Genomic DNA, 19,119 nt, shown 5'->3' on the forward strand with positions numbered 1-19,119 from the left:
TAACAACTCCTCCTTATGAAAAATGCGAACCACTGAAGAATCTTCCCCAGGCCTTAGCCCATCCTGATCCTCAGACATATCTAAGAGATCCTCCTCTCCTGGGTCACTCCAAAAGTTCGACCCAGGCAGAGAAAGTATCTCCATAGGCTCCGAAATATCCACCCATGGGCGCTTAACTCCCACTGAGCTACCAGCCTCCGGGGAACAAACAACCTGAGAGGGGCCAGCTCTCCAGGCATTATACAGAGACCAAACAAACTCAGGGGGGAAGCCAGACCCCCCCCCCCCGACGCTGCTGAAGCCCCAACAACACTTCCCGTATTCTCCGCGACGGACCCCCCTGGCGCCCGAGGCGGCAGGTCCATCGTGTGATCCGCGGCTAAACTAGGCGCGCTTCCCGCCACACACGGGCCCCCTGGCGCCGGTATGGAATGCGCGGCCAAAAGGGCCGTGCTTTCCGCCAAAACAGACTCCATCAAGGCCAACCCGGGACGCGCAGCTAAAAGGTAAAATTATGTATAATCATACCTGATAATTTTCTTTCCATTAATCATAGCTGATCAATCCATAGACTGGTGGGTTGTGTCCATCTACCAGCAGGTGGAGATAGAGAGCAAACTTTTGCCTCCCTATATGTGGTCATGTGCTGCCGGAAACTCCTCAGTATGTCGATATCAAAGCTCCATCCGCAGGACTCAGCACTTAGAGAATTACACCCACGAAGGGACACTCTGCCCAGCTCACCACCGCCGAAACGGGGGAGGGGAATTAACCCAGCTCATCCCCACACAAGTGGGGGAGGGGAATCCGTCCAGCTCATCCCCGCGGAGCGGGGGAGGGACACCACACCCGCCGATGCGGGGGGATCTGGCTTATCCTGCAACCGCGGGAGGAGCTGACTGACCCTAACACCGCCGAAGCGGGAGGGGTACAAAGCTGCCCTACCGCCGCACGAAGCGGGAGGGAGTGCCGGCAGAATTTATGTCTCAATCCAGCCCCGTAAAACGGGGGGGGAGAGGAATGCAGCAGCTCACTGTAACACAAACTCGTCTCAACTCTTGAAGAATCCAAGTGAAAAAAACTTGAACACGAAGTCTTTCTGAAGTAACTGAAGACTAAACTGCACCTGAAATGCAATCAGAATAAAAACAGTACAGATATCTGGGAGGGGCTATGGATTGATCAGCTATGATTAATGGAAAGAAAATTATCAGGTATGATTATACATATTTTACCTTCCATATCATCAAGCTGATCAATCCATAGACTGGGGGGATGTACCGAAGCAGTACTCACCCAGGGCGGGACATTGAAATCCCTGACCTCAACACTGAAGCTCCAAACCGGGCCTCCGCCCGTGCAGCTACCGTCAAACGGTAATGCTTGGAGAATGTATGAGCCGAAGCCCAAGTTGCCGCCTTGCATATCTCTTCCAAGGAGACGGATCCGACCTCTGCCATCGAGGCCGCCTGAGCTCTAGTGGAGTGAGCCTTCAGCTGGATAGGCGGCACCTTCCCTGCGGCCACATAAGCCGCCGCAATGGCTTCCTTGACCCATCTTGCCACTGTAGGCTTAGCAGCCTGCAGACCCTTATGAGGACCTGCAAACAGGACAAACAGATGATCCGATTTCCGGAAATCATTGGTCACTTCCAAGTATCTGATGATGATTCGCCTCACATCCAGATATTTAAGAGCAGAGTACTCCTCTGGGTAGTCCTCCCTACGAAAGGAAGGGAGACAGAGCTGCTGATTCACATGGAAGCGAGAAACAATCTTGGGCAGGAAGGAAGGCACTGTGCGAATAGTCACTCCTGCCTCAGTGAACTGCAGAAAAGGCTCTCGACATGAGAGTGCCTGGAGCTCGGAAACTCTTCTGGCTGAAGTGATAGCCACCAAAAAGACTGCTTTCAACGTCAGGTCTTTCAGAGATGCCCTTGACAAGGGTTCAAAAGGCGGCTTCTGCAATGCTCTTAGCACCAGGTTGAGGTTCCACGCAGGCACCACTGAGTGCAGAGGAGGGCACAGGTGATTAACTCCCTTGAGAAAGCGCACCACATCTGGCTGCGAAGCCAGGGAAGCACCCTTCAGGCGGCCCCTGAAGCAAGCCAGAGCCGCTACCTGGACTTTAAGGGAACTGAGCGACAGGCCTTTCTCCAGACCTTCTTGCAGGAACGCCAACACTGAAGAAATTGGAGCAGTGAAGGGAGAAAGTGAGCCTGCTTCACACCACGCTGCAAAGATACGCCAAACTCTGGCGTAAGCAGTAGAAGTAGAGCGCTTCCTCGCTCTTAGCATATGGCGATGACCTTGTCTGAGAAGCCTTTCTTCCTCAGACGCTGCCGCTCAATAGCCAGGCCGTAAGACCAAAGGGGGAGGGATCCTCCATCACCACGGGACCCTGATGTAACAGGCCCTGCTCCACTGACAGCCGCAGAGGATCGTCGACTGAGAGCCTGATCAAGTCCGCATACCAGGGACGTCTGGGCCAATCCGGACCCACCAGGATTACCCTGCCGGGATGCTTTGCCACCCGGTCTAGCACCCTGCCCAACATGGGCCAGGGCGGGAACACATAAAGGAGCTCTTGTGTCGGCCACTGTTGGAGAAGAGCATCTACTCCCAGGGATCGAGGGTCCCGTCCTCTGCTGAAAAGCGCGGCACTTGGCAATTGGCCGATGACGCCATCAGATCTAGGCTCGGCTGGCCCCAGCGCTTCGTGATGTCCAAGAACGCCTGAGCAGATAGTTGCCACTCTCCGGGCTCCAAGGTATGGCGACTGAGAAAGTCCGCCTTGACATTCATGACTCCGGCAATGTGGGCCGCTGAAAGCTGCTCCAGGTTCGCTTCCGCCCACTGGCAAAGATTCATAGCCTCCTTGGCTAGAGGGGCGCTCTTGGTACCTCCCTGGCGGTTGACATAGGCCACAGCCGTGGCATTGTCCGACAGGACCCGTACAGGCTTCAACACCAGTACCGGGATGAACTCCAAAAGCGCCAACCGAATGGCTCTGAGTTCCAGGAGGTGATAGACCACTTTGCCTCTGCAGGAGACCAGAGCCCCTGCGCTGTCCTTCCCAAGCAGTGGGCTCCCCAGCCCGACAAAGAGGCGTCCGTCGTGACGACAATCCACTCTGGGGTCACCAGAGGCATTCCCGCAGACAACTTGTCTGTCTGCATCCACCAGCTCAGCGCCTTGCGCACTGCTGGGTCCAAGGGAAGGCGCACAGCATAATCCTCCGACATCGGAGTCCAGCGCCGCAGCAAAGAGTGTTGAAGTGGTCTCATATGAGCCCTGGCCCAGGGCACTACTTCCATCGTGGCCGTCATAGAGCCCAACAGCTGCACATAGTCCCAAGCCCGAAGAGGAGAGGCTACTAGGAACTGGTCCACTTGAGCCTGAAGTTTGACAATCCGATTGTCTGGCAGGAACACTCTGCCCACTTGGGTGTCGAATCGAACTCCCAGGTACTCCAGGGACTGAGTCGGGCGCAGCTGGCTCTTCTCCCAGTTGATGATCCATTCCAGGGAGATCAAAAGAGCAACTACCCGGTTCACAGCTTTGCCGCACTCTGCATAAGAGGGGGCTCGTATCAACCAGTCGTCCAGATAAGGATGGACTTGTACCCCTTCCTTTCGTAGGAAGGCCGCGATGACCACCATTACTTTGGAAAAGGTCCGCGGAGCAGTAGCCACCCCGAATGGGAGGGCTCTGAACTGGAAGTGTCGTCCCAGGACTGCAAAACGCAGAAAGCGTTGATGAGGAGCCAGATGGGAATATGCAGGTACGCTTCCTTGATGTCCAAGGAAGCCAAGAACTCTCCTGCCTTCACTGCCGCTATAACAGAGCGGAGAGTCTCCATGCGAAAGTGCCGCACTTTCAAGGCCCGATTGACCCCTTTGAGGTCGAGGATAGGCCGGACAGAAACCTCCTTTCTTTGGTACCACAAAGTAAATGGAGTAACGTCCTTTGCCAAGCTGACTTTCTGGCACCGGAACGACCGCACCCAGGCGGATCAGATTGTCCAAGGTCTGCTGCACTGCCACAGCTTTGACCGGAGACTTGCAGGGAGAGAGTACAAACCCGTCTTTTAAGGGTCGGCAGAACTCTAGCTTGTAGCCGTCTCTGATGACTTCCAGCACCCAAGCGTCTGAAGTTATTGTGGTCCACTCGCCCAGAAACGAGGCCAGCCGTCCTCCAATCTGCACTGGGGCGTGGACCAAGGCCCCGTCATTGGGTCCGAGACCCTGGGGGAGGGCCGGAGGGAGCACCTCCGGGACGGCGGTCTCTGCGAAAGGAATGCTGCTTGGGGGAGAAATTCCTCTTGAAGGAAGAGGAGGCAGAGGAGCCCGACCTGCCCGGGCGGTACCGACGGGCTTCCTGAAACCGTCCTCTGAGGTACCGGGACGAGTACTAGCCCGAGCCCTGACCTCTGGTAACTTCTTGCCCTTAGACGTGCAGAGATCGGTCACGATTTTGTCCAGCTCGACCCCAAAGAGCAGCTTGCCTTTAAAAGGCAATCTAGCCAGGCGGGATTTAGAGGCGTGGTCAGCAGACCAATGTTTCAGCCAAAGCCACCGCCGCGCAGAGACTGTCTGAGCCATGCCTTTAGCTGAGGCTCTCAAGACATCATACAGCAAGTCTGCCAAGTAGGCTAAGCCCGATTCCAGGGCCGGCCAATCAGCCCTCAAGGAAGGATCCGAGGGGGAAGCCCGCTGCACCATAGTCAGGCACGCCCTGGCCACATAGGAGCCGCAAACTGAGGCCTGCAAACTTAAAGCAGCTGCCTCAAAGGACGACCTTAAGGCCGCCTCCAATCTTCTGTCTTGGGCGTCCTTCAGGGCCGTGCCACCTTCCACCGGCAACGCCGTTTTCTTAGTCACCGCAGTGATTAAAGAATCCACGGTAGGCCACAGCTAGGCCTCACGTTCACTTTCAGGGAAAGGATAGAGGCGGGACATAGCCCTAGCCACTTTAAGGCTCGCTTCCGGGACATCCCATTGAGCCGAAATTAAGGTGTGCATGGTATCATGCACGTGGAAGGTTCTAGGCGGGCGCTTCGTCCCCAGCATAATGGCAGAGCCAACAGGGGCTGAGGGAGAGACGTCCTCCGGAGAGGAAATCTTCAAAGTGTCCATGGCCTGTATCAACAGGTTGGGCAAATCCTCTGAGCTAAAAAGCTGCGCTGCAGAGGGGTCATCCGCTCCATCCGAGCGGGGATCCATCTCCTCCAAGGAATCCGCAAAGGACCGTTGGGAGACCTCAGACACGCTGCCCTCATCTACATCGGAGGAGACAAAGGCCTCCAAGGCCTGGGAATCAACCCGAGGACGTTTACCTCTGGGAACCTCAACCTCTTTACCAGACGAGGGAGCAGGGGCAGCGTTTTGCATGAGGAAAGCCTGATGCAGCAGCAAAACAAACTCGGGGGAGAAACCCCCCAGACTGTGCACTTCCGCAGCCTGGGCAATAGCCCTAGACGCACCCTCAACCGGCGCTCGCAAGAGCGGGGGAGAGACATGCTGCGCATCCAAAATGGCGTCCGGCGCGACACTCCGCGAAGGAGCCGCGCGGGAAGAGCGGCGCTTAACTTTAGCCGCTTTTGTGCCGTCGCCCAAATTAAGGGCGTTCATGGCATCAATGTCTCCAACCTCAAGGGCGGCCCACGAAGAAGCCGTCCGAGCCGCGTGGCCGGCCAAGATGGCGGAGGCGAGGAGCGGGGGATGGGCGTTTATGGCGGGAAAAAACCGCCACGCCGGAGGAAGGACCGGGACATTCATCGGTCACTAAACTGTCACCCAACAAGGGCGAAACAGGCTGTAAAACCCCCGCATCCCCTCTAGAAGCGCTCAAGCGATCCAGGGAGCGACCCCTTTGCGCCCTCGCCCTCCGACGCCATATGCCACGAGGAGAAGAATCGGGGAACCCCCTGCCGCTATAAAAAGGTAAAAAATTACCTGCTTGCCGCTCCGAGCTGTAACGAACTGGTGTCCCAGTGAGTAGCTGCAATGAACGTTTAAATAAACGTCGAAATAAACGCCTTTAAGAACGTTTAAAATTTTTTTTTTTTTTTTTTTAACGGAGCCAGCGGGAGGGGGGAGAAAAGGAGGGACCTGGCACCATCAGGTTTGCACTTGCTCAAAAGAGCCCTCAACCCCAGGCACTCAACAAAACCTAAAAATTAGGCTTGGAGGCCTAGCCAGAGCTGCTGCTGTGTGTGACCACCACCTGCTGAGATAGAGAACATACTGAGGAGTTTCCGGCAGCACATGACCACATATAGGGAGGCAAAAGTTTGCTCTCTATCTCCACCTGCTGGTAGATGGACACAACCCACCAGTCTATGGATTGATCAGCTTGATGATATGGAATGGCCACGTTTCCCGCCAAAACCGGCCCTGCCGTTGCTGGCCTGGAATGTGCTGTCAAGTCGCAGCCCAACACCTCCGCCAACTCGGGAAAGCACGGGGGGCAAGAGCGTTGACAATGTAGGCTCCCCACAAAATTTAAATTGGCCACCTTTCACTTCAACTCCGCGCAAAACAGACACCTCACCAGCTTAGACATAATGGCCGTGAACACAATAAAAAACAAACAGTTGCTCTGTGCTGTGACCGACTAATAGGCAAAACCGCCTAAGGCAAGAACGCCCTTGAAGACGTTTTATCTCTGGACTGCCACAAGAACGGCCAAAATAGCCACCTTTTAAAAACGTTTATTGTATTTATTTTTTTAAAACTCGTTGCTGATGCCTAAATGCCTCAAGGGTACAGAACGAGGTCTGTAGCCAAGGTCAAGCAGTCCTCCAGAGGAAGAGCACAGGGGGAGGGACCCGGCCACCCGGGTGTGACACCCCACAGGGAATAAGAAGCCCCTTAGGACTTACACCCTGTAATAGAGATCTAAGTGTGGGTTCTCTAACATTTACAACCCAACCTAGAAACTCCAAACGGGCCTACCAGACTGAGTACACTGCACAGGGCTGCACATGAGAAAATACTGGTTAGTAGAAGGTCTGCACAGGCTATTTGTATAAGAAGTTTTAGTGTTCTCAGTCTCCCTCTGCTGGTAGGAGTGTATAACCCAAGCGTCTTGAACGGTCTGGAGGATTGCTGAGGAAGTATGTTTTCAATGAAATGATTTGACTTTACACCGTATTGGCCTTGAAGAAGCCAACCAGATGATCAATGTGGAATAATGAATTAGACGAGTAATATTTGGGGATAATCAGGTTAATACCACATTTTTTTTTCTGTTTATTGTTTAATTGATCTCCTTGTCTTGTTTCACTCTATTTAGTGGTCTAAGGAAGAGAATAGAATTATCTGACAAATAATTCCAATATATTACTTTCTCTGTATTTCTAACAAGTTGTTTTATCGCTTGTAAAAATTGTAATGGCTATAAATAAAAAATTAAAAAAAAAAAAAAAAAAGTCTGAATAAACTTACACTTTAGAGCCTAAAGTTGTCATTGCAGTTTGAATTAGGGGTTCTATATTCTGTGGATCAACCGGGAAACTGTTGCTGATCTTATCCAGGTTCTCAATAGCAATGTGTGCAGCTTGTTCATATCCATCTGCTATTCTGATAGGGTGAATTCCACGATCAAGTAGCTGTTCAGCCTGTTCCAAACAAGGCACCAGCAAGGACTGTAACACAAACAACTCCATTAGCTGTTCAATTGAGGCCACTTCAACTATCAAAAACAAAGCTCCAGTACTACAAATGTTAAACACAAAACTCACCCCTAAAATGGAATATTTTTAAAAAATGCTGAAAATCTAAGCAAATGTATGATCTTGCACCACCCAACTGAAGTGTAGTAGTTTCAAAATATTTTAAATGTTAAAGGTGAAATTTCCTCTCATTGCTATTTCCTTTCCTCAAGTGCTGCTAGCTCAGATTAAAAATGAATTAAGATTATCTACTTCATTCAACACTGAGCAAATGAATCAGAAGGGAAAATTAATGACCTACACTATATCGTTCTGACACCACAGTATCAACTTTCGAAGCAATTCAGGCTGATAAAGTGTACACATTTTCAAAGAAATGTTTAGTACTAAACTACTACATTACATGATTTTTATTGCTGTTTATGTCTCATGTAAACTGTGTCCAAACCTTTTGACCAAGGGCCACAACCGGCTTAAAAAACAACTTAGGTGTAGGGAGTGGTCCTGATATTTTGGCCTCCACGGACCAACTACATGTTACCACAAGCTGAAGGGCAAATGTCAACTGGCAACCAAGCAATGTCACATCTCTTCTGCTGTAGGTTCCATGCTGTGCAATTCTTTACCAGATCAATCTCAGTACAATCGATTTCAGGAAAAACCTTAAAGCAGCATTTCAGTAATGCTTTTTTACTTAGCTACTGCTCTTCATTTCATCATGGATTATACCAACACTCTACATGATAGTACTTTTAAAGTCTTATGCTTCTGACCCCATATTACTTTATCTGGGTGCAAACATCATGGGATAGCAGTCCTTGGAGAATTTAATGAGACAAGTACTGCTTTCAGTATGCTGTAGAATTAGAAATTAAGAAGAACTTGGTGATGTACCATCAAAACGTTGTATTTTGTTGTATGACGATTTTACTGTGCGTGAGTTGTACCTCAAAACCCTAGATGCAAATTGCAAATCTTTTAATACTTAAAGGGGATGAATGACAGTTTCCTGTGCATTGCTTTGAGTCACAGATTTCAGACCATCTTATGCGCTTATAGCACTACAACCCATCTAGTTATCAGTATGTATCCAATAAATATCAGATTTGTAAAAAAAACCAAGGTATTTTTAATAGCATTCAAAATTCAATGGTCATGAATGACAAGTTACTTTAGAAGCAATTCTCTATTTTCAATACAGCAATGCATATGAAAACTAGCCTTTTTGGTTTATAAGAACTATAAAAGAACCCCAAACATCCTAAGTCTACCGTTTTTCCCTTTAAACATTTACATTTCTAAGCTTATTTTGAAGACCAAAAGAAAACATGGTCAAAGCAGTACTTGTGTGTACTTAAGTTACTTCTATGCCAATTATAGATCAATGAAATATACCATAGTATACTACTGAAATAAAGAACGTTTACAAACTTAGGAACATTTATTTCAGTGTTCAGTGCAAGGACTAGGAGTCAGTGGCTGCTTCAACTCTTGTGGATCCCTTCTCCTATACACACTTCTATCTCTGGAGGCCTGCACTTGGTACTGCCTCCTGAACAGCTGTTCACTTTTCTGACCACACTACAAGCTTTTCATCATGTGGTGACCAAACTCCTATCAATCTGTGAAAGCAGTGCAGGAACTGTAAGAAAAACAGAATAGATATGCTGGAACAGTGCCAGCAGTAGTCCTTTAGAGAAAGAAGGGGAGTGGTTTAATATCTGAAAGTGCAGTGTTCTTCCCAGAATGTTTTGAATGAGTGCACCATCTGAATACTGCACAGTACTCTTCCACTACACCCAGCTAGCAAAGTTTCGGGTAGAACACAAAGTGAGAAATTGTAAAGGGGGGGAGGAGAAGAGGGGGTAGAGACAAGATAAAGACCACCACCTGGCAGGACAAGCAATCATGAGTGAGACACCGCATGCAATATCATCTTAGTTTCATAAAGTAACTCTATATGGGGCAGATGATCAAAAGAAAATGCTGGTGCTAGAGGCTGTTACCGCCATACTAGCGCCAGCGTTTGCTACCCCCATGATCAGAGCCCTCGAGCGCATAAAACAACGCGCTCGAGGGCTCTTTGCGCAAGTAGCATGCAAATGCATGCTAAACAGGGCTTAGCGCATTCATCGCCAATGATTAGCGGTCAGTGTGCCAAAATTGGGTCGCTGGCCGGGGCAAACCCTACACCAGCTCCGAGCTGGCTTAGGGTTTGCAGATCATTGGGGAGGAATGGTGAGCCCTGTCCAGCATGCAGTTGCATGCTGACAGGCCCCCGTTCCCCTCCCAAAGCAAACCTGCCAAAAGGGGGGCTGGAGGTGCAGCGGACCTCCGGTCCCCCCCCCCCCCCAAGGTTCAGGGAGGGCTGGAGATCCAGTGGGTCTCCAGCCCCCCTAAGCCCCCAGAAAATGGTCCTGGTGGTCCAGTGGCCGCTAGCCAACCCCCCCTCCAGCACCCCAAATCCACCCCCCCCAGCGATGTCTGCGGAATCCCTGGTGGTCCAGTGTGAAAAAGAACCCCCTCACGGCCCCTACCTTAGTTGGAGGAGGAAGGTAGTCTGCCTCTCTCCTCTTCCTTGGGTTGACGCCGCCGCAAAATGGTGGCGTCCAGCCCCTCCCAGTGAATCCTGGGATGCGCTGGACGGGGCTACAGACCATATAAGGGAATTGCTCCTTATATGGTCTGTAGCCCCGCTGCACTGGGAGGGGCTGGGCGCCGCCATTTTGCGGCAGCATCAACCCAAGGAAGAGGAGGGAGGCAGGCTACCTTCCTCCTCCAACTAAGGTAGGGGGGCTGTCAGGGGGTTCTTTTTCACGCTGGACCACCAGGGATTCAGCCCATCGCTCGCTGGGGGGGGGGGGGGTGTTGGCCGGCGGCCACTGGACCACCAGAGACCATTTTCTGGGGGTTTGGGGGGGCTGGGGGACGGAAGTCCGCCGGACCTCCAGCCCCCGTTGCTCAGGGCAGGGGTAGTCAGGGCCTGGTGGTCCCATGGACTCCAGCCCCTGTTTGACAGGTTTGGGCTTTTAACAGCCCAGACCTGTCAAACAAGTGCAGGAGGAATGTGCTGAGCGCATGCTCAGGCACAATTCGCCCGCACTTCTACCCCATGATCAGAGATAATTGCGCTGCTTAAATTTGCATGCATTATCTCTGATCATAGGTCTAATAGCCCCCGCGTTGTTCCAGCGCTATTTTAGAGCGCTGTTTGGAACAGCGCGGGGCTTTTGATCATCTGCCTGTGTGAGCACACTAGGCACTCTGTCACTGGAGGTGGAAGGGTATTCCCTCTTGGGCAAGTGCATGCAGAGTGTCAGCTGCTATGCTGGGAACAGTATTTGCTCTCACACAAAGTGGCCTCACTGAAAAATGAAGATGGTAAAATTATGCCTTACCTGCAGTTAATTTTCTTTCCTTTACTAGCAGCAGATTAATCCAGGAACTGGTGGGTTGTGTCCATCTACCAGCAGGTGGAGATAGAGATTACAGAGTTGAAGACATTGATACTAGACAGCCAGCGCCTCCTTCAACCAATGTGTGTAACATTGTAAAGCAGGAATAGAAAATCAAAGGTCATAATTCTTCCTCACTAATAAACCAAACAGCAAACAACTGGAACATCATCTTACTCGATTCCTCCTAGAACTTCTGCTAGTCTGTTTCCTCTGGGTTTTTATTTTGATACCAGGAGACAACACGGATCTTAGATTCATCTGCTGTTAGTAAAGGAAAGAAACTTAATTGCAGGTAAGGCATAATTTTACCTTCCTTATCCTTAGCAGCAGACGAATCCAGGAACTGGTGGGATGTAAAGCCCACCTCTTTCCACTGCTTTTGACTCCTAACCTCTATTCACTTGCCCTGTTATCCTCACCTCTTTATTCCCTTACCCTTAATTGTTCTGTCTCCTGTCTTATCTAGATTGTAAGCTCTTTGAGCAGGGATTGTCTTTTTTGTGTATGGTGTACAGCGCGTGTATGCCTGGTAGCGCTATAGAAATGTTAAATAGTAGTAGTAATGCACCAAAGCAGTCCCTAACGAGGGTGGGCTGACACCGCTCCACTAAACAAAACTGCCGCTTCAAAGGAAGCTTCCAATCAAGTGGCAACATCCACTTTGTAGCGCCTAGCAAAGGTGTGCAGGGAAGCCCAAGTAGCTGCCCAGCATATTTCATCCACAGACAAAACCCATCTCACCCCACAAAGCAGACAGCAACCTAGTGGATTATGCCTTGAGCGCCTCTGGTGGGGCACGACCCACTAACACATACACAGAAACAATCGCCTCATAATACAACAGGAAATAGTCACCTTAGACACTGCATCTCCCTTATAAGATCCAGACAAGAGATGATCCAAACGTCTGAAGTCACTGGAAACCTATAGGCGGTAATGGAGAAGAACCCTCTGAACATCAAAAAGATGAAGGGTTGTGCATTCCGAAGGATAATCCTCCTCCTGAAAGGAAGAAGAGGGGCTGATTGAGGTGAAAAGCCGAAATAACCTTAGGCAAAAAGGAAGGCACTGTAAGTAAGGCAACTCCAGATTCGGAAAACTGGTGAAAAGGATCACAACAGGACAAAGTCTGAATCTGCGGGTCGACGAAATGGCCACCAAAAAGATCGCTTTAAGGGTAAGATCCTTCACGGAAGCTTTCTGCAATGGCTCAAAAAGGTGCCCTCTGCAAGGCTCGGAGAACAAGATTGAGGATCCATAGAGGACAGGGTGGAGAGCAAAGATGCAGAACCCTCTTCAAGAAATGCACCACATCAGGGTGTGAAGTTAGAGAAGAGCCCAACACCCCCCCCCCCCAAAAAAAAACAATAGGCAAAGGCAGTCACCTGCACTTAAATGTAGGCAAGACCTTGTGCAACCCTTCCTGCAAGAAGGCCAGAAGCTGAGGCACCAAAGCCTTGAAAGAGGAGCAATTGTGGGATGCATTCCAACTTCAAAAGTGCGCCAGACCTGATCATAAGCCAAAGAAGTGTAATGCTTGCGAGTCGCAACAAGGTCGCAATCACATCAGAATATTCCTTCTTCCTCAAGCGCGACCGCTCAAGAGCCATACTGTAAGACCAAAACGGGAGGGATCCTTCATCTGAACTGGCCCTTGGATGAGAAGATTTGCAGAGACCAGGTGCCGAAGCAAGGAGCCACAAGCAGTTGAACCAGATCTGTGTACCAAGGACGTTGAGGCCAATTTGGGGCAACTAGAATTACCCACCCCTGTAGCCTGCAATCCTGAGAATGACCAGGCCGATCAGAGGCCAAGGGTAAAAGACAAAGGAGACCCCCTTCTGGCCAAGCACTGCTGAGCTGGTCTCTCGACGACTGAAAAACCTTGGAACTTTTGCATTGAGAGGATGCCATTAGACCCATTTCCAGCTCCCCCCATGTGCCACAAATCCGATGAAACACTTTCATCAACAGCTTCCACTCAGCTGGATCCAGGAGACGACGACTGGAGGAAACCTGCACACATGTCGCACAGGCCTGCAATGTGAACTGCTGACAGAAGAGACATGCGAGACTCACCTGAAGGCTCGTAAGGCGTTGAAGACCACTTGGAGTTCCAGAAGGTTGATCGGCAATGCTGACTCTTGCAGCATCCACAGCCTCTGTGCATGCCTGTGGAGACAATGGGCTCCCCAGCCCATCAGCTGGCATCTGAGATCACCACCACCCACTGAGAGCTGCCAGAGGCATTCCCTTCCAAAAATGAACGTCACAGAACCACCAGCTCATGCTCTGGTGTGCCTTGGGTAGCCACAGAAGACGCTACTGATACTCCTGAGACAGGCAACCACCTGCTCAGAAGCAAGAGTTCTAGAGGGCATGTACCCCAGGGTCACTGCCATCGACCCCAGCACAAGGGTAGGACAACTGCAGCAGACTGCGCACTTGAGCTTGAAGTTTGAAACCTCCTCTCTTCGGGTAAGAACACAGCCTCGAGGTGTGTCGAAACAGACTCTGAGGTAATCCAGACACTGGGACGGAGCGAGGCGGCTCTTCTGAAGGTTGACCACTCAGTCCAATGACTGAAGCGAGCGATGTCCCGAGAGGTGGTCCTGTGACTCTCCTCCACTGAACCCGCTTGGATAAACCAGTCGTTGAAATAAGGGTGCACTCCAATGCCTTTCTTCCGGAGGCACGCCACTACCACCACCATCACCTTGGAAAAGGTGTTAGGGGCAGGCCAGATCAACAGCAAGGACCGGTATTGAAAATGCAGGCCCAGAACGGCAAAATGGAGAAACAGTTGATGAAGCAGTCAAATGGGAATGTGGAGGTACGCCTCCTTGACGTGCAGCGCCGTGAGACGCTCTTCCGGCTGAATGGCCGCCATCACATGCGGAATGGCCGCAGGTTTTTCATGCGGAAATGTCGAACAGTGAGGCACTGGTTCACCTTCCGGAAGATTGATGTGAAACAGCAAGAGTATGTAATGTTTGATGAGACAATGAGGATGACTCAAAAAGTGGACAACACTCCAGATAAAATAGCTATTGGAGGGTGAACAAGACTCGATACAGCTGTGTTTCGGCCTATTAGGCCTGCATTAGGAGTCTCTTGTGTTCAATAATTTTACCCACTTGTAGTATTTGTCATAAGTAGGTCTAAATGGAAACTTGATGCGCCGGAGTAAAACAAAAGCTATAAAACCTCGAGGATGAGCTCGTAGTTTAAAAGCTTTTAAAACTACGAGCTCACCCTCGAGGTTTTATAGTTTTGTTTTACTCCGGAGTACAGAGCGCATCAAGTTTCCATTTAGACCTACTTATGTCTCGTCATACATCATCCTCCGAAATCCAAGATAGGACGGAAGGAGCCTCCTTTGAGGCACGACAAAATAGATCGAATAACGCCTAGCGTGAAGCTCCAAAGGTGGAACAGGAACCACTATCCCCAGGCCTAGGAGGGATTGCAGCTCAGCGGCCAATGCTGCCAGGCTCGCCCCTCAAGTACTGTCTCCCAAATGCTCTTGATTGCCGCCCTCTTGGCAAGCTGTGGCACACCTCGACTCCAGGAACACCTCGCTTATAGGAGAGGAGAACTTGAGCCGATAACCTTCCCTGACAATGTCTAAGACCCACTGGTCTGAAGTGATTTAGGTCCATTCCTCGTAAAAGAGGGTCAGTCAATCCCCTATCCTGGACCCCAATAAGTGAACCTGTGCCCCATCATTGAAAGAACGGGCACCAGATCCCTGCATCATCTGTGGGCGCTTAATTGCTCTGAAAGGAAGAGCACAGCTGAAACCTAGGGTGTTGAAGGCCTCAGAGGTACGACCAGGCCGGTAATGTCAAGCCTCCCAGAGGTGAGATCTAGAGGACCCTCTCCTCACGACGAAGACTTGGGCTTGTCCTCGAGACGCCTCCAAGACTTTGAATCTCCCAAATCCTTCACAATCCTTTCCCACTCCTCTCCAAAAAGAAGTTTGCCTTGAAAGGTAAGATGAATCAGACGCTGCTTGGACGCCATATCTGCCACCCAAATCCGAAGCCACAAAAGTTGTCGAGCAGAAATTGTCAAGGCCATCTGTTTGGCTGAAGCCCTTATCAGGTCATAAAGGGAATTTGATAGATAAGCTAACCCGACTCCATGTGAACCTCCAACGGTCAGAGAAGACCTGGTTCCTGCTCCAAGGTTTGCTGCAACCAGCTAAGACAGGCCCTGGCGGCATAGGAACTACAGATAGAGGCCTGCAATGAAAGCACAGAGACCTCAATGGCACACTTAAGGGAAGCTTCCAGACACCGGTCCTGCATATCCTTCAAGGCTACACCATCCTCCACAGGGAGGGTGGTCTTCTTAGTCACAGCCGTGACCAAGCCACTCTCGGCAGAGCCAGCTTCTCTGCCGCCACCGGGTACAAGCGAGATTTAGCTTTGGCTACCTTCAAACTGCCCTTGGGTCAGACCAATGGGCCACAATAAGCTCTTGAATGGCCACATGCACAGGAAAAGTCATAGAAGGTTTCCTAGTGCTGGCCATCTTGGGATTGACTGTAGCCGCAGTCGGCGCCGCAGGATTCTCAATGTTCAAAGCTTCCACAGCCCGGCAGATGAGTGCCAGCAGCACATCCTGGTGAAAAGACAAACAGAAGAAGGGTCATCAGCCTTTTCTTGGGTCACCTTGCCCTCTTCCAACTCATCCACCCAGGACCCCTCCTGTGCCCATCGTCACCGAAAGGGTCCCAGAAAAAGGTCCCGCTGACCTCATTCCGAGGCAGGAGAGATCCACCTACGTTTGGAAACGGATCCTCCAAGGAAGCCAGTAAGGCTCTCTCTGACCCAGGAGATAGAATTCCTAAAGGAAGGGCGACAGAATTTTTTTGTTACATTTGTACCCCGCACTTTCCACTCATGGCAGGGAGTAAAGACCTCTTCAGCAAATAAGCCTGATGTAGTAGGAGAATAAAATCTGGGGAGAAAAAAAAATCCCCGGAATCAGCCGCCCCTGAAGACAGAGCAGAAAATCCTGCAGGCACTCCCCCAGGAGCAGAGACCTCCCCCCCCCCAAAGCCACCAAGTGCAGGCTACAAGGACTCCCTGGCTGCCAACAGCTGAGTGGCGGGAACCACGCTCAAAGGCACAGGGAAATGGCCACAAGCGCCCACAACATCCACGTGCAAATCAGGTCACTCCAGAGAAAGCCCTCACCCGAAGAACCTTACCACATCTGGGGAGAAAACCTGTCATCAACTGCACGTGCTCCACAGCGGGAACACTGCTTCACCGACTGTCGCCATGAGCGTGCATCCCCTCCCAAAACAAAAAAGGCGCTATAAACTCACCACCAGTGAAGCAGCGCACCCAGCGAAGCAGAAGGGAAGCTACCAGCAGCTCAGCGGCCCAATGCTGCCAGGCTCGCCCCTCAAGTACTGTCTCCCAAATGCTCTCCTCTCGGGTCCCCCCCCCCCAAAGTGAGGAAGGCTACAGCCTAAGACACAGGAGAGAAGCAGGAAGAAATGGGTCCACAGGGTGAGGCAAGGACCCAGCAGTTAAGTATGCCTCCAAAGCTGGTCCTCAAATCAAACACCCCTCCAGGCTCTACTGGCTCAAAGGCCCAGGAGCTGACCCAGGAGACAAATCTAGGAGCTGCTAAGATGTTGTCTATCACCTGCTGGGGACAGAGATGTACTGGTTGAAGGAGGAGCTGGCCGTCTGGTATCACTGTCTTCAACTTTGTAATCTATCGTCACCTGCTGGTAGATGGACACTACTCACTAGTTCCTGGATTCATCTGCTGCTTAGAATAAGGAACACCATTTTGCTATTTTTCTTATTGGCATTCATTGGTAATGAAAGCAGCTCTGAAAAAAAAAAATCAAAAATATTCTCACTCACCTACTACCCCTGTGGTCCCATCTCCAATTTCATCATCCTGAGACTTGGACAATTCTACCATCAGTTTAGCAATCTGATGATCCACATCCATCATACTGAGAATCGTGGCTCCATCATTTGTCACAGTCACTTCACCATCTTTATCCACCATCATTTTATCAAGTCCTGCAACACGATTCAAAACACTTAAAAGCAAAACACATACACAGAGACTGAATGCTGAAGATTAGTGCTGGACACTCTGGTCCACTGGTGCAATATGATGCCATATCCTGCAGAAGCAATACAACAAAAGAGGAAACTGCTACTATAGCCCTAGTGACACAATGTTCAGATCAGTGGTATAAATTCCACCCCAGTCCTGCAATGCAAGAGGGAGGGGGCACTTACAATTCCTATCTTATGTGGATTTTCACTGCTCTGGGGGCCTTTAATTGGAACCTGATCAGTAATTAAGCCTGTTTCTTTTAAAGATGTTGGCCAACAGGTTTTTTTGCACTCACTTGGTCAACAGTTCTGTTAAGTGGGCACAAAGAGGAAGACAGAACAACCAGCCATTAAAAAAACAAAAACAAAACAAAAAACACTCAGGGTCACCAACTTGCCCTTTCCCAAATAACTGCAATGCTATAGCCATGGTAATTAAAACACTCACCATTTGGTCCAAGAGATGTTTTTAGTGTATTTGCTATTGCCTGTGCTGCCATTATGTGAGACTGAAAAACAGAATATTTAAGTTTAGATTTACAAAGTATTCAAGTTACCAAGCAGAGTAATACATGAACCATAATCTACGCCCCTGAAAAAGGTTTTAATCTTTAACTGCAAACTTTACTTACTACCAGGAATGCATTTGTCTATATCTGGTTATTTGAACTTCGATCACGTTATATTCCATGACATCTCTCTACCCATTATCAACGCTTACCATTATCAGCATGTTTTGCTTATATCTGCTTGTTTAAATCTCGACCACATTACCTTTATGGCACCTGTACTTATTATCAATACTGTTTTGCTTCTTATATCCAATTGTTAACTCTCGATTATGCTATTCTTATGTAACAACAACTACTCTGTAAGCCACATTGAGTCTGCAAAGAGGTGGAAAAATGTGGGATACAAATGCAATAAATAAATAAATAAATAAATATCCTAGCACCTATTTTTAGGCTTTAGCCCCATTCTTTATTCACAACTGCTATTTGTTTCATTTAGAAATGGATTTAAAGAAAGTTAATTTGTGACAACAGCTTGAAAGCTGACTGCACGAACTTTAAGGCTGCCATGAATTTCTTCCTCGATCCTAGCTAAAATTACCACCGTATCTCTTAAAAATAAGCATCTCCCTAATGCACGCTAGGGAAGGCAAAACTAGTTCTTTATGCAACTGAACATACAAGATTTTTTTTTTTTAACACACACAAGTTGTGAACAGTGGTTTAACAGTGACAATACTGATCACATGTAGCTCACTTTAGTAAAAGCTGACTAGAACAGCAACTTACTTGAAACATGTGATTCAAATTTATTTCCACCCTGGCCCTTATTTCACTCTTTTCCTTTACTGCCCTCTCCACTTGCAGCAGGCAAGCATATCAATATAACCCCTGCCACCGGACAAATAGAATCAACTAAACCCAAACACCAAGGACTAATAAGGAGAATTCTCCAGGGGTCAATACTTCTTGTCCATCGAAGTCTGTTGTGTACTGCATTCTCTGCCCGTGTCAAAAACTTCATAAGGGCAGACTTCTAAAAGGCTTAATATGCAAATGCTTGAACACAAGAGCACAATAAAAACACATAAGACAACATCACCTTTAGCAATGCACTGTACACGTCATGCTTTTGAATTCCTACAATGCTTTGTGTTGCAGCAGGTTGAACTGTCAGAGAGGAGATATACGGAGGACGCTGCTGCAGTTTGAATAAAAGTGGATTTTCTGACTAGATACACTTGACTGAAAGGCTTGAACATGCGAATTAAGTGGTGTCACGAGATCGTGTTCTAGGAAATTCTGGATTCTGATTTGATCATTGAATGATAGGCATTTGGTGTCAGGCTTACAAGAGATGGGGCCCATTTT

At 49.4% G+C, this 19,119-nt stretch overlaps 1 protein-coding gene across 1 annotated transcript in view; it reads right to left on the reverse strand.

The window, feature by feature from the left end:
- LOC115471572 (T-complex protein 1 subunit epsilon-like) overlaps positions 1–17,741 on the reverse strand; it is a 69,893-nt gene extending 52,152 nt beyond the window's left edge. Inside the window, 4 exon segments of the mRNA XM_030205236.1 lie at positions 7,451–7,632; positions 7,634–7,650; positions 17,030–17,194; positions 17,685–17,741. Coding sequence (XP_030061096.1) covers positions 7,451–7,632; positions 7,634–7,650; positions 17,030–17,194; positions 17,685–17,736 — 416 coding nt within the window. The 5' untranslated portion in view covers positions 17,737–17,741.
- Between the last annotated feature and the right edge of the window lie 1,378 nt (positions 17,742–19,119).

Source organism: Microcaecilia unicolor, chromosome 1 (genome assembly GCF_901765095.1).
Source record: "Microcaecilia unicolor chromosome 1, aMicUni1.1, whole genome shotgun sequence".
Classification (NCBI taxonomy): Eukaryota; Metazoa; Chordata; class Amphibia; order Gymnophiona; family Siphonopidae; genus Microcaecilia; species Microcaecilia unicolor.